This window comes from Lagopus muta, chromosome 2 (genome assembly GCF_023343835.1).
Source record: "Lagopus muta isolate bLagMut1 chromosome 2, bLagMut1 primary, whole genome shotgun sequence".
Classification (NCBI taxonomy): domain Eukaryota; kingdom Metazoa; phylum Chordata; class Aves; order Galliformes; family Phasianidae; genus Lagopus; species Lagopus muta.
Genome location: NC_064434.1, coordinates 101,619,552 through 101,633,356, shown reverse-complemented (window position 1 = coordinate 101,633,356; position 13,805 = coordinate 101,619,552). Strand labels below are relative to the sequence as shown.

At 47.9% G+C, this 13,805-nt stretch overlaps 1 protein-coding gene across 6 annotated transcripts in view; it reads left to right on the top strand.

Annotated features, from left to right (window-relative positions):
• The window catches only part of LOC125689132 (WD repeat containing planar cell polarity effector), a 138,604-nt gene extending 128,918 nt beyond the window's left edge, over positions 1-9,686 (top strand). For 4 of the 6 annotated variants that reach the window (XM_048935960.1, XM_048935963.1, XM_048935961.1 and 1 more), the window contains 3 exons: positions 2,362-2,485; positions 7,598-7,692; positions 8,306-8,806. In XM_048935960.1, the coding sequence (XP_048791917.1) occupies positions 2,362-2,485; positions 7,598-7,692; positions 8,306-8,430 (344 nt within the window). In that variant the 3' untranslated portion in view covers positions 8,431-8,806. Of the gene's footprint in view, positions 1-2,361; positions 2,486-7,597; positions 7,693-8,305; positions 8,807-8,865 lie in introns of those variants that run through there. The other 2 variants (XM_048935967.1, XM_048935966.1) reach the window with 2 other exon arrangements.
• Positions 9,687-13,805: the final 4,119 nt, after the last annotated feature.

The following is a 13,805-nucleotide window of genomic DNA, read 5'->3' as shown; positions in this document are numbered from 1 at the left end:
GAAATATCCTGGGCTCTTTCTGCCTGGTGCTATAGGTGGATTAAGAGCAGCCATCAGCAAATTGAGGAAATGCAGAATGCACGTTGTATGGCTGTGTGGGTACAACATTATCCTGACACTATTTGTGACAACTGGGATTTAGTAGATAAACATTTCCAGCATGCTTTAATTCATATTATTGCATCTGATAAATAACTTTACTGAAGAAACAATGCTAGCCGAGATACCAACTCTCAAGATTCAGATCTCCTTCTCACAGGGAAAATGGGCCAGTGTCCCACAGCAAAAGCATGTGTGTCTACTGTAGGGCACTCACTTCAGGTTTTGTGGCTCTGAACCATGTGTGGCATCTGATTGTACCTAATATCACACTGCAGCACCACAGCTGTACACCCAGACAGGACAGGCTCAGTGTTAGCAGCCTGACTTCAGTCTCAGCTATTGAACTGAGATATGAAAAAGCAAAGCAATCCATTTGTATTCTGCATAGGTGAGAACTGCTCTCATCCCCAGTCAGGGTTCTGAGCAGGGAAGAGAACATGTGAGGCAACACGACGATGGGAAGAGGTCAAAGCTGACCAAATCTTATTTCGGTTCTCAGTACCCTCTCCTCTCCTGGGATTTCTCAGGCTTTTACCAAATTGGGGGCTGGACTCGATGATCTCTGGAGGTCCCTTCCAACCCCTCCAATTCTGTGATTCTGTGATTCTGTGAAAATGCCATTGCTCCTTGGAGTAATGGGAAGCTGTGGAAATCAGGTGTTGGTGAAAAGAAATGAAAAAAGAGATGAATGACACCAGTTTGACTCAGCCTGCATGGTTTAGCCTTAACATTTAGAAAGCTGGAGGGTTGGAGGTTTCCAAGCACGTAATGAACAGGCAGAATGTGGCAGTGAGAACGATATTCCCAAGCAAAGGGTGTCAACACCCATCCTGCGAGAGCACTGCTGGATTTTGTCTGAGCATACAGCAGCAGGAATGCTGTGTAAACCACTTCCCAGAGCTCTTAACACACGCCAAAAGCAGCTTTTCCTGTGCCTTTTAGGTTGCTGCCATTGTTTCCCTTCTTCTCATGACTGCTCACCACACAGGCCTCAACAAGAGACCTTCAGAGGAACCTGCTTCACTTGCCTAGAGCTTCCTAGACATTGAGCATTGCTTGTGTTTCTTCCCTCCTTTTTTTGTTTTTTCTTCTGTTTTTTTTTTTCCTCTTTGTATTTTTTATTCAAGATAAAGGAAAAAATGCACCAAAGCTGGTTTATTATTCAAGGCAAGTCTATTATTTATTTATCGCAGTGTTGTGTGCATGCTTGGAGGTGTGGCCCCTGACTGAGTTGGCTGCTGGCAGTGATTCTCTACATTATTCCCTCCTTGGGAAAGGGCAGCTCCAAAAAGATGGGATACTTTAGGAAGCCCAGTCAGCTGCTATACATCACCCTCCTGCACATCGCAGACGTTAATAGTATCTGGGTAGCATGGAGTGTAGGAATAGTCTGCAGCATTCTGACAGCATTCATTTTTTAGGACTGAGAGATGCAAAAATGCTTACAAGTAGCTTTGCCCTCCTAATCTGGTGAGCATCCTGAGTCCCTGGTCAAAATGTAAAGTAGCAGTATAGCAATGCTCACAGGAGCATTATGTTCTCTGCACTGCCCATGGTGTTGCCATGGGTATCACACAGATTAGCTTATACAGGATCCAGGAAGGCAGAGAACAAGGGCAGAAAAACAGGATTAAAAAAAGGAAAAAATAAATAAATGCAAAAAGGTCTTATGATTTCGAGAAAAAAAATCTTTGAATGTCTGTATCTGTAACAGCATTTTTCCTTAATCCAAATTCTGCCAGCCTGCAGCTTGATTACGCTATTTATTTATTTTAAGTGTCACACCTTGAATATACAGTTCCTGCTCTGTATTTCCAAGTTCTTTTGTATTTTGAAGCAATTCCCCTCCCCAAAGGGCTCAGTCTGGAATTTGGGAATAGAAAGCCCATCCTTCATCTGATCACTGACTATTTTTGGAACAAAGATAAGAATAATTCAGGAAAGGTGATGATGTGGACATGGTTAGTGGGCACGGTGGGGATGAGCTGACAGTTGGACTGGATGATCTTAGAGGTCTTTCCAACCTTAATGACCCAATGATCCTAAGTTACACAAGCATGGGGGTCCCGTCCCATCCCTTTGTACTTGTATCCTTATGGCAGCTGCTGGTGGTGGTTAGCTACATGGTCTCTTTTTCAGGGAAAGAAGTCAAGAGTGAAAGGTACATAGGCATGTGGTTTTCTGCGACACATGACAAACAGCTGGCAGTTTGCTTTTCCATTGAGCCAGCCTGATCCCATAACTTGCTTGGTCTTGCAGAACTCCTGGGGCATGCAGATGAAGAGGATACATCGCACGAGGCCTTTGGTGGTCAGGTCCCAGAGCACCAAACTGAGCGCGACGTGCCCACAGCCAGCCCGGCTGTGCTGGCCTCTTCCCACAGGTGAGCTGAGCTGCTGTGCTTGTTCCTGCTGGCTCCAGTTGTCTTGCACCATCACAACCACTTTTGAATTAAAACACTTGGGTAGATGTGGGCCTGCTTCAATAAATGTGCATAAGAGAGAAATGCAGCAATGGAAATGCTGTGCTTGGTAGGTGGGGTGTAAGCAGCTCTTCTAAACATCCAGTGTGATCTTTTCTGGAGCCTGTAAGCTCATCACCAGCTCTGGGATCAAAATCTCCAGGATGATGTTATGAGAGCACGCTTCTGCTGAAGTTGAATAAAACCTGGAACTTGTTCACTGTGAGAGAAACTAGCATGCTAACTAACGTATCTAAAGGGAGGTGGGAGGCAAATGGATGAGGACAGGCTCTTGGAAGTGTGTGAAGACAAAGGATAATGGTCTAAAACGTGAACATAGGAAGTTCCATACTAACATGGAAGAACTTCTTTACAGTGAGGGTGACTGAGCACTGGGACAGGCTGCCCGGAGAGGTTGTGATGTCTTCTTCTATGGAGATATTCAGGACCCATCTGGATGCCTACCTGTGCAACCTACTGGAAATGGGAATGAAACAGTTCTTCATAGAGATCAAAAAATAGTTTGTTTCTCCTGTTTTCCCTGATAAGAAAGAAATAGTTATTTGTTTATAGTGAGTATATTTTCTGTCCTTACTGTATGTAAAAACATTGTTAGTAAATTTAGCACGAGTACAGCATTGAACTTCCACATTGGTGAGTCATCCTGTTTGCATACAGTCGTGCTGAGCACATTCTGTGTGGGCCACAGTCACATTTACGGCTCATCTCTCTGGACAGGATACTCCAGCATTACTGAAGACTTTGCTGCCTAATCTGAGGCATCAGGAAACATCCTGCTCTGTGATGGGTAGATGGTTAAGCAGCATTTTAGGAAGTGTCTTTAAATTGGCTCAACATAGGAACCCGAAATTAGAACTTGCATGCTTTCTGTTGCCTCTGGGAATTCACCTGAAACATGGCAACAGTAACACCTTAAAATACTGCAAAGTGCATGGAATGGCAGATGCAGAGTGCCTTGCAGCTGAGCATTTTAGGAAGAGCACAGCAACATTGTTATTCTAACCAGTTTCCCACATCATAAATGCATATCTGACATTTTCACTGTCCACTTCTCCACAGCCTCCAACCACTACCTGCAGTTTCAAAATCAATAACCAGGACGCATCCTCCCCCCTCCAAAGGCCCTCCATTGTTCATTAGCTTGGCCATTTTTTTGTTTTGTTATTGACTTACACAATTCCTCACGCTGTTTAATGCTAGTTTTTGGTGTTTATGTATTCTGCTCACCAGTGAGATAAATGTACAGCCTGAATCATTTCCTATTTGCTTCTGAAGTCTTTCGAGACAAAAAGAAGAGAAGAAAACTCCTTTTTAGTAATAGATTTACTACAATTCCTTTCTGTTCCCAACCCCAGGCATCATACAGCCTCCTGTCCTGGCCAAGCCCTGCTTTGTGTGTATTATTGCAGGCACCTTGTTGATTTGCCTCCTCAGCATCACTGAAATCCATGAGACATTGTCACGAAGGTCTTGATTTGCAGTCTGAGGAGCAACATTAGCCTATAGCTTTTGTTTGCTTTGTTCCCCTGCACATTGGCATACCATGACATCATACAGCAAATGTCGCTTGTGGTTGCGGTGATGAGCTCAGCTCTGTGCTCAGGAGGGTTGCCCCAAGCTTAGCACAAGGGGAGGTATTGCTGCTCTCGTTGTGAGCTGCCCAGTGTTCACCAGTGCCACAGGTCCCTGCTGGGTCATGCACCACAGCCTTGAAGCTGGATCTGACTTAACAGCTGAACCTGCTGTGAGAAGCGAATGGGACCAGATGGCCTTCAGAGGCCCTTTCCAACCTAGCATCCAACTTCCTAATGTTCTTTGCAAGTTGAGCATCAATATTTGGCATCATTAAATCCCCACAGCCTTATCTGTGCAAGTAAATCAGAAGTTTCACAAAATCATGCTCACATGCACACGTACGTGCTCACATACACTTGGCCTGCATAAATTCAGATGTACACAGCAAAGTTACCAGGCTGTGCTGCCTTTGGCGAGGAGAGCCCCCTATACCTCTGCAAGACACCACAGTGGGACTTTGTCAGTCTTTAGCAAGCACAGCACTCAATGGCTGCTCATTGTTCTTTCCCAGAGTCTTTTATTCATCTGCTTTGGCTCTATGTCTTTGGACCAGCTAGTTGCATCCCAAAATCATTGGCTTGTGTCACTGCCAAACATCACCACCCATCAGACCCAGAAATGGTCTCGAATTTCTATCTCACCCAAGGTTCTGGAAGATCATATTCAGCACATACCTCAACTGCTTCTCCTGTATTTAAACACAGACCATCCTTCTGTTTTGGAGCAGCTGAGATGTATCTCATGAATTGCATCTAGGCAAAGGCCCCAGGCAAGCTCTGAAGACAGAGCTTAGCTTAATAAACCTGCTACTGATGTCCCTCAGGGAGCATATGTGTAACAGAAGTGCAGTTTTCAGGCTGCATAATTAACAAATCAATTAACTCTTAACACCACCATCTCCTTTCTGGCTCTGCCTAGTGAGGAAGGGCAGAGCCTGTGACCAGGACCAAAATGACAGATCCTAAAATAGTCTTGAAGATATATTTCCCTGAGAACCTATTGTGGGTGAACTCCAGCTGCTTGTTTTGCCCTACCAGCCAAAAAGCAGAAAATTTCGTTTGGGGCTAAAATGAGTATTACAGATGGCAAAGAAAACTGGAGTAACTCTGCAGTGTTTTATGGAAGTAGCACGTGATGGCAGTGCTGACATGTAATCAACCTTCCAAACAGTGTGCACAGAGCTGTGGCTGTGAAAAGTGCTGGGCAGTGCTCCAGGCAGGGCAGTTTATTTGCTGTGTGGTTTCTTGCACTGTACCACAGAACAGGGAATGTTTTACAAGTCTCATCTCTGACTTAGGTGTTGACCATTGTCATTCTGCCCTTCCAAACGGCAGATAGGCTACAGCCCAGCAATTCTTGTTCTCTCTCATTATTCATTTTTTTTCCCTATTTGTTTTTCTGTTTGTGGAGATGCTCTGACCAGCATAACTCTTGTGCTGCCTGTAAATAAGGGCAGTTTTTGTAAGATCCGATATATTTACAAGATCTCAGTCTTTTTTTATCATAAAACTTTCCTGTCTCTTTTCATGTACTGAGGAACAGACATATTTCTACTCCTCTACGAACTTGCTGTGCAGAGCTCAGAGGCATGCTTGTGTATTTTGAACTGTAAACCAGTCACACCTCTTGAAGCATTAAGAGTAGATCACCGACCAGTCTTTCCTATCCATATACATTGGCAGTGGAATCAGCATAGAGAGAAAGAACCAGAGAACTCATCCTTCAACCCTGCTCAGCCCCAGTGAAGGCAACAGGAGCTTCATGTGCATCAGGAAGGTGGCAGGAGCAAACAGACGCAGTACGTCAGGCAAATTAATTAGCACGTGCACAGCACCTTGACGATTCAAAATTAACTCCTATTAGCCAATACGTGCTCAAGATGCATTGAGGTGCACTGCACAGCCTCTTGATTCCAGACAAAGGTCCTCTTGATGAAATTAGAGTGCTATATGGCCACATTAGCTCACTTGAAGCACGAAAAGTTTTGAAAAAGAGATTTGGCTTCGTCACATGAGCACCACATAGACTTAATGGAAATTTTTCCAGCATTCACAAAACAAAGAAAAATCAATACAATGTCTGCCAACTCTTCCACTGAAAACATTCTATAACCTACAGCGCCGAGAATCCCGAGCCAAGATAAACCACCGTCGCTGACAGAAAATACTGACAATTATTTTGCATTGATTCAATTTGGCCCAGCCTGGGCTGACCTTGTTTATTCATCTCGGTCTCCTAATTCATATTAACTTGGCATCTGGATGGGACATGTGGCACATGGGCTGAAGACCCACTTCACTATCTTAGGCTCAGATAAATGCAGCGCACTGAGTATTTCCAGTGCCTTGAGCTCTTAGGTAGATTTATATGCATTAGACAGAACTGGTTAAGTTCCTTTTATCCCCGCTGGGCTTTTCATGTCTGTTGACAGTAAAACTGGAAGCCGGGTAAAAGTAACATCTTCTTCTAAGCCTTCGGATATACATGAAATCCTCCCAGTATTGGTCAATTTTAAAGACATGTCCAAAGAGGATGGACGGTTTTAAGCTCTTTTAAAACATAAAAATAGAAGGGTTATGGCAATTTGGCAGCCAAAAAAGCAATTTACGGGTCTCGGCAGAATCCAAGGCTGCATGTAAGAAAGCTGATCAAGGTACTACAGAGCAGATAGTGGGGTCAAAGAGCAGAAGAATCTCTTTATTTCTGCAACCAGCATAATCTGGTCTCCAATGAAGTTTCTTAGTTTCTTTTGCTGAACCAATAAAGCTTAGTACAACCTGGAGTTGCATTACTGCAGCTTAAGCGTGGCTTGGGAAAGCAGATGAGGAGCATTGCTTTTAGTTGCATGGCAGATGCCCAGCTGCTTGCATAGCCATCTCTCCACTGGTAGGAGGGTGTATGGGAGCTGTTGAATCATGGCCTGAACCACTGATTGATCACCTGGGAAAAGCACTGAGTCAGCCCTGGGAGCACAGGTGAAGGCAATTCAGCTGTGTGACCAGAAGGGGTGTGGAGCCTGGCTACACCTCTCCTAGACCCCATTTAAAGGCTGACTGCCACCTAGGAAGGATCTCTTTCTGGAGATTGTTTCCTTTGGAGTATTTTTTGCTGTGTCTGGGATATGGGTGAGCATTTCATTTATTTTTGTTATCTCTTTCCATCACCATAGTCTTTCTAATTATAAAATCTGTGAAGTATCATCCTAACCACACCACTCTACTAACTGTGTATTTGTTGATTGTACAGAGGGGGAAAAAAGGCATTGGGAAAACCAAACTTTTTCAGTTTGTGCCTATTGTCCCTTGTCCTGTCTCTGGTTGCTGCTGAAAAGAGCCTGGCCCCATCTGCCCATTAGTTATCTTATATGCTTCGATAAGACCTGCTCTGCAATACCTCCTTTGCTCCCTCCACTCCTATCACATCTGCTTTCTTTTTAAGATCCACTTGCTGTGGACTGGTGGAGGATAGTGATGGGGAGCCTGGAGCAGGTGTCACCTCCCTGATGGAGAAATCCTCTTCTGAGCACCGGGAAGGTAAGCAGCCAGGTTGCTTCTGAGTGTATGCAGTAGTATGGAGATGGAAAAGTAACAGTGATTAGTATCTGGACAAAGAGTTGGGCTTAGGAATTAAATAAGCCTTGAGCTTCTTTTGCACAGTAGGAAGAGGGACTTCTGCAGCAGGTGCCAGCTAGAGCTCCTGGTGCCTGCTCTCAGGTCAAAAGTCAGTCTCCTGATCTTGTGAAGCTCCTGATCCTGCAGTGCTGTTCCAGATTTGACACAGTCAGAAGACAAGCAAGGTGTCTGTTAGTTCTGGTGTTGCTCTGGGTGTGCAATGGCCAGGTCCCCCAGCAGCTTTAAGTTAGCAAAGCAGCAGTTCACACTGCTTCTGCAGGAGTTCTGCAGCAAATGCATATAGCTGTCCTGCTCCTCCAAGGCCAGATCCAAAGTAGCCTAGCAGTGTAATGGAGTAGCCTAGCAGTGTAATGGAGTAGTGTAGAATGCTACAGCGAGAATCATCCTGCAATCTCAACTGGGCAGGGAGAAGGGATTTTTTTGCCCTCTGTCTTGCCGGGAGTCCATTGCCTGTACAATGGGGCTGTAAGAAGGGAGCCAGTCCCCTACCTTCCTCTAGATTCCCTTCCCTCAGCCAGAATGCCCTGCCTGGAGAGACAAGAGGCCACCCCAGCTGGCACCAAGCGAGGCACTGATTGCCTGCAGCGGGACTTCTCTCTGACGTATGCAGCTGGTAATTCTGCTCAAGCCGTAACTTGAAGCCTCACCCCCAGCACCTCCAACAGCACAGCCCTCACAAGGCACCCCACAGCTCCCCAAGCCCAAGCAGTGCACTGTGAGCATCCCACTGCCAGCAGCACCCATGGAACGGGCACAATGTGAGAACCTGATCCCATTGCTGCCCCGTGTCTCCAATTTGCCCTGTGTGCACAAATCACTGTTGCTTTAACATGGCGTAGAGTTTCAAGGAATATATGTGTCCTACATGTATGAACCTGCAGGAGCGATGTATTAAATATTTTAATTGAGCCATTGAATAACAGGATATAAAATAGCTGTGTCCTATCAAAAAAGTGAAAGAGTTACCTAATGCCGTGCCCTTGTTTATTTGGGTTTTTCAACGAGTTCAATGGAATGTAAATAACATGGTGATCTTCTGTGTTGTTGGTTTGTGTTTTTTTTTTTTTTTTAAAGGAAATTTGAGAGCAGTTCCTACAGAACAGGTAATGCACATCTGATTTATTTATTTATTTTTAATTCCTGCTTGTTGTTATTTACTCTTATTTTTGCAACTTCCTGAAACTCCCCAAGCCTGCTCCTGCAAGCTGCCTGCCTGCAGGCTCTCGCTGGGATCTGTAGGAGGGCTCTGCGTACTGCATGGTCAGGACAGGGCTGTGTCGGATTGAGCGTGTGGCAGTCAAAAATGGTCATCATCTACTGGCTGCTGAATAGAATACAAGAAAGCCCTTACTGTCCTCAACCCACGTTCATCTCAGTGAGTTAGCTGGCACTTGCATTCGTGCTTTCAAGCAGCAAGACTGCTGTAGAGAGGAGTGAAATCCTATCCTGGGTTTTCATGATCACTTGAAGCTGATTTAACTGCAAGGTGCTGCCAAAAAAAGATGGCCTAGCTCTTCTCCTCCAGCCAGCCTCAGTCCTTCTCCCCTGTGGCAGTGTGGGTGCTTGTTCCATGGCCAGGAGCTGCACAAGTTGGGGGGGGGGGAAAAACAGGACTGTGCCCCATCCCCAAGCATAGCAGCCACCCATTGTGTGTAAGGGCCTGGGCTGGTGCCAGCTTGGGTGGCTCGGTGTTGGTGCCAATAGAGCACATACATCGCCTGATGAGTCAGCAGCGTGCTGCACTGAAGTGCTCCTCCAGTTCTAGTTTACGGGGGGGAAAAAATACATAAAATACAATCTGCGTGGCAGCAGCATGGGTAGAGGCAGAAGGCTTTCTCTATTTTAGCCTCCTCCTGATTACAGTTCTTGTTGAAGCTCTTATTTTTGAGGCTGAAGTACTCAGTGTTTGGCCATGGTACAAACAGATTTTTAAAAAAAAAAAAAAAAAAAAAAAAAAAAAAAAAGGAACGCTTCAACCTTCCAGCGAAGCAGGATGGCACTTCTTTCTTTCTTTCATTGCAAAGCTGTGCCAAGTGAAATCGTGCTCTAAGAGCTGTTCTACCAGTCCTGAAGTGCTGGAGAACACATGCCTGCCCCACCTCTGTAGCATTCAGGCCGGGTGGAGGATGGGGGTGGCTGGCAGCGGGTGACGGAGTTCACTGTGTTGGGACCAAGGTGGTGGGCTGTCCCCTCTGGTGGCCTGAGGATGCAATATGGAGTGAGGTGGGGTTGCAGGAATGGGCTGGGGACATTAGTTGGCTCTGTGTTCTTCCTGAGCTGGGCGGAGGATGCTCCTCACCCCACGTGAGCAATTAATCAATCCAAAAGTTAGTTGGATTGTCACCATGGTTGTGTAGATGAACAGGTTGTGTTGAGGGAGGAACAGCAAGAAAAAGACCTTGTGTTGTGTAAATGAGCTCAAAGACAGCAGCTGTGAGCAGTTGGGGCTGTGGGTAGGCGAGATGTGCTGAGGGTGAAGGAGCCCTTTGTGTGCTCTGGTGTGGGGCAGAAGAGCCATCCACGTGATGTTAGCTCAGTGCTGCTAGGTTGTCGTGACCTGTGATGGTGCTTGGAAACCTGTGTTCTGGAGGCTGATGCACACTCTGGCCCCCTGTACCCTCCTGTTTGTTACCCACCCTGAGCGCTGCCGTTCATTCTGCCCATCTAATGCTCACCCCAAATCCGTGCTCAGCAGTAGCTCTGGTTCCTGGCAGGGTGCTGGACTTGGCATTTCAGGGCCAGATCTGCGCTGCCATTTTGTGTTGCCCCTCACAGAGCTGTACCAGAGCATCCATCCCCAAGTCTCCGTGTCCCCAAGGTCCTGAGGCCTGCACCCTCCTGCTCCCCGTCCCTTTACCACCACAGCCTATGCACTGCCTCAGAGGGAGCCCTCACCGTGCTGGGCTCAGTGCCGCTGAGGGGAGCACACCAAGGCCCAGCCCTTGCACAGTCAGCGCTGCAGGACAATCTGTGTGACCATGAGGGGGAGGATGTGTTGTGTGCTCCTCTGCATTGGTGAAAATGCTGAAGTGACCCAGCACAAAAAGCCTGGAGTCTCCAGTGAGAAATGCACCTGATGTGGGCCCAATCCTCCTTGCCCGCCGTGCTCTTGGCTATGAGAAAGCTTCCTGTCCCCAAGGCTGCCAGCCTGCCTGGTGCTCGAGCAGTCAGATGGGATTGATTTCCTTGAGGAAAGCCATGGCCCTCCAGCGCCCAGCTCAGAGGCATGATCATGCAGGGGCACACGTGAGGTGATGGGTGAGGGCAGTCCCAGCTTGCAGTTTGTGTTTGGCCCCATCTCCTTGCTCTGAGCACGGAGCTGGGCCAGGTGATCCCAGAGGTCCCTCCCTGCGTGCATTACTCCACATGCTGAGCATCTTGAGCAAGCTATTTAGGTCAGAGCCTCTGTGGAGCAGCACCCAGCCTCAGAGGAGTCAGGCCAAGCCACCCTGCTTACCAGCCTCAGTATCTCTGGAAAACATGGATCTCAGCTGCTTTGTTGCTTCCATGTTGGAGGTGAATGGAGGTGAATCTTGCTTACTTACAGGAACTGGAGGTGCTGAAGGCAAAGTGCCTGGTGACTGCAAAGTAACTATTGTAATATGCTGTTACGCAGCTGAATCGCTGTCAGCCAGAAAGGTTTTGCACAATGCTATCTGAGGGAGACTGGAAGGCCTTTCCAGTCAAAAGGAGCACTGCCTATGGGGCCAAATAGGAACCATGTCTTGGTCTGGGATCAGGCAGCCTCAGCCTGCAAAGCCAGGTGTTTAAAATCAGGAGACCCTGGGTCTGGGGTGGTATCCCCTCCAACTCTTTCCCTACTTCCGTTGGCTACCAGGACACTCTTGGCAGAACAAGTGGAGGCCCTGGGGAGCAGGCTGCCAACCTCTTGATGAGGTTTCTCCTGTTTTCTGCTCCTGGAGCCTAATGGAAATAGACCTGAGGAGGCTGAGCATTGGGACCATCCCATTGACACACAAAGCCCCATGAGCTGCTCATGGTGACTGCTGCGATATCAGCTCCCTGTTCATAGAATTGCTAAGGTTGGAAACAACTACTATAATCAGCAAGTCCAACCTCAACCCATCCCCACCATGCCCACTGACCATGTCCCTCAGCGCTGCATCTCCACGTTCCTCGAACGCCTCCAGGGACATCAGCCCCACCGCTGCCTGTGCAGCCCTATTCCCATGCTGCAAAACCCCACTCTCATCAGATGTTGATGGCTCCTTTTATTGCTACTTTGGGAAAGGTGCACATGTCAGGAGGGAGCTCCAGCCGTGATCGCTCCTCATCCTTTGGTTTGCATCAAACACCCCTTTGGGCTCAATGCCACATCACAGCCTTCCCACGCTGCACCACCAGCTCTGCCTTGCTGAGGCCAGATAGGTTTGCAAATAAGTTTTCTAAAGGAGCGTATGCAAAAAACACACAAGCGGGTAGGTCTGCAGTGCTCAGCTGGTGGGAGTTGAACGCTTCTCTGCAGACAGAGCACAAGTCACAAAGCTGGGGCATGCAAGCCCCTGAGCCTGGAGAAGTGAGGACCTACCCAGCAGCCTCGGATCCCAAACAAGTGTGGCTCTGCTCCGCACTGAGAGGCTGCTTCCACCCTGTGGGCAGAGACAAATGCTTTGGGATGGGGCAGGCAGACATTTCCCTGGGTGTTCGGCTCCACACCTGGTTCTGCTTGCATCATGGGGAGCCAGTAGCTCTGTGTAACCCAAAAGAAAGCAATGACTCACTGGGCTGCAGCTCTTTCCAAGTATTTCACGCATTTCGCAGGCACGCTAGCCCGTGTTATGAAATGCCCTCTCTTTGCGGTGCGCGTTGTCATGTCCTGTACAAAAACTGAGGGCTCAGTTTTCCATTGTGCACCGGCACAGCGCAGACGGAGGAGGTAATGTGCACATAGTTCTGCCTCCATCGCTATTTGCATCGTATTAGGAATGCAAAAAGCCATCCCCACACCACTCTGACAACCTGGCTGGCTCCCTGCTGACGTTAGCCCAGCCATGAGGTCCTGGCGGAATGTTTTAATTAAAATGTTAACTAAAATATAAAGTTTCACACTCCAGCCAGGACTGGAGGGGTGGGAGTGGGGAGAAGGTGGGGAGCGGTGCCCTGCACCGTGCTGCCGGGTCAGGGCTGCCCCCGGTCCCTGGGCGGGTGGCAGTGGGAGCACCAGGGCATGTTCCCCATCCATGCTGTCCTGATTTTCTCCCTGCAGGGGCCGCTGGGCAGAGGCTCTCTCCAAGTCGTGCACCTGGGGCTGGTGTGACCCTTTCCGTGGCGTCTGTGGAGAGCCCACCAGGCCCAGCTCCAGGCGGAGAAGAAGACCTATGATGGCAAGCATGGCCATGCCCCACATGTGCCTACATCTTGGTGACATTGTTCCCATGCCACTCACTGACATTAACAAATGGACTAATTGCAGCTCCCTGCTAACTGCATGGACTGGTTGCACTGGGCGCAGCCATAAACTTCTCCTATATTATATATTTTAGCAATCTGTGCTCGGAAGCAGATTTGAATTTCCACTTCAGGCTCCGAGAACCGTTCCATTGAGATAGGGGCCGATAACATCTCCACTCAGGATACCTCTGTGCCTTTCGCAGTCAGCGGCGTTTTGCTAAGAATGCTCTCCATTTTCATATCTCGCTGTATCATCTCAGCTGAATAACCATTATTTTGCCTTTAAAATAAGACGCGGAGCCTCTTAAGCACCGTTCCATCGGAGCCCCGATCCCAATCGGCCCCTCGCAGCGCGCCGAGGGCAGCGAGCCCTGCGGCATCGCCGGGTTTAGGGCCGTGAGGGCGGGTTCCGGGGCTCCCTCCCCCTTCCATCCCATCACCATCGTCTTAAAACTGTTTTTTTCTGTCCTGAAAAGGAAGGTGAGCTGTAAACGTTTTTTGTTTTTTTTTTTTAAATCTGAAGCGATTTGTGAGCAAAACACCTGTATGGAGCACAATAAAAGATGTGTGCTTGCTGTCGGCCAGCAGTTCTCCCCCAGAGC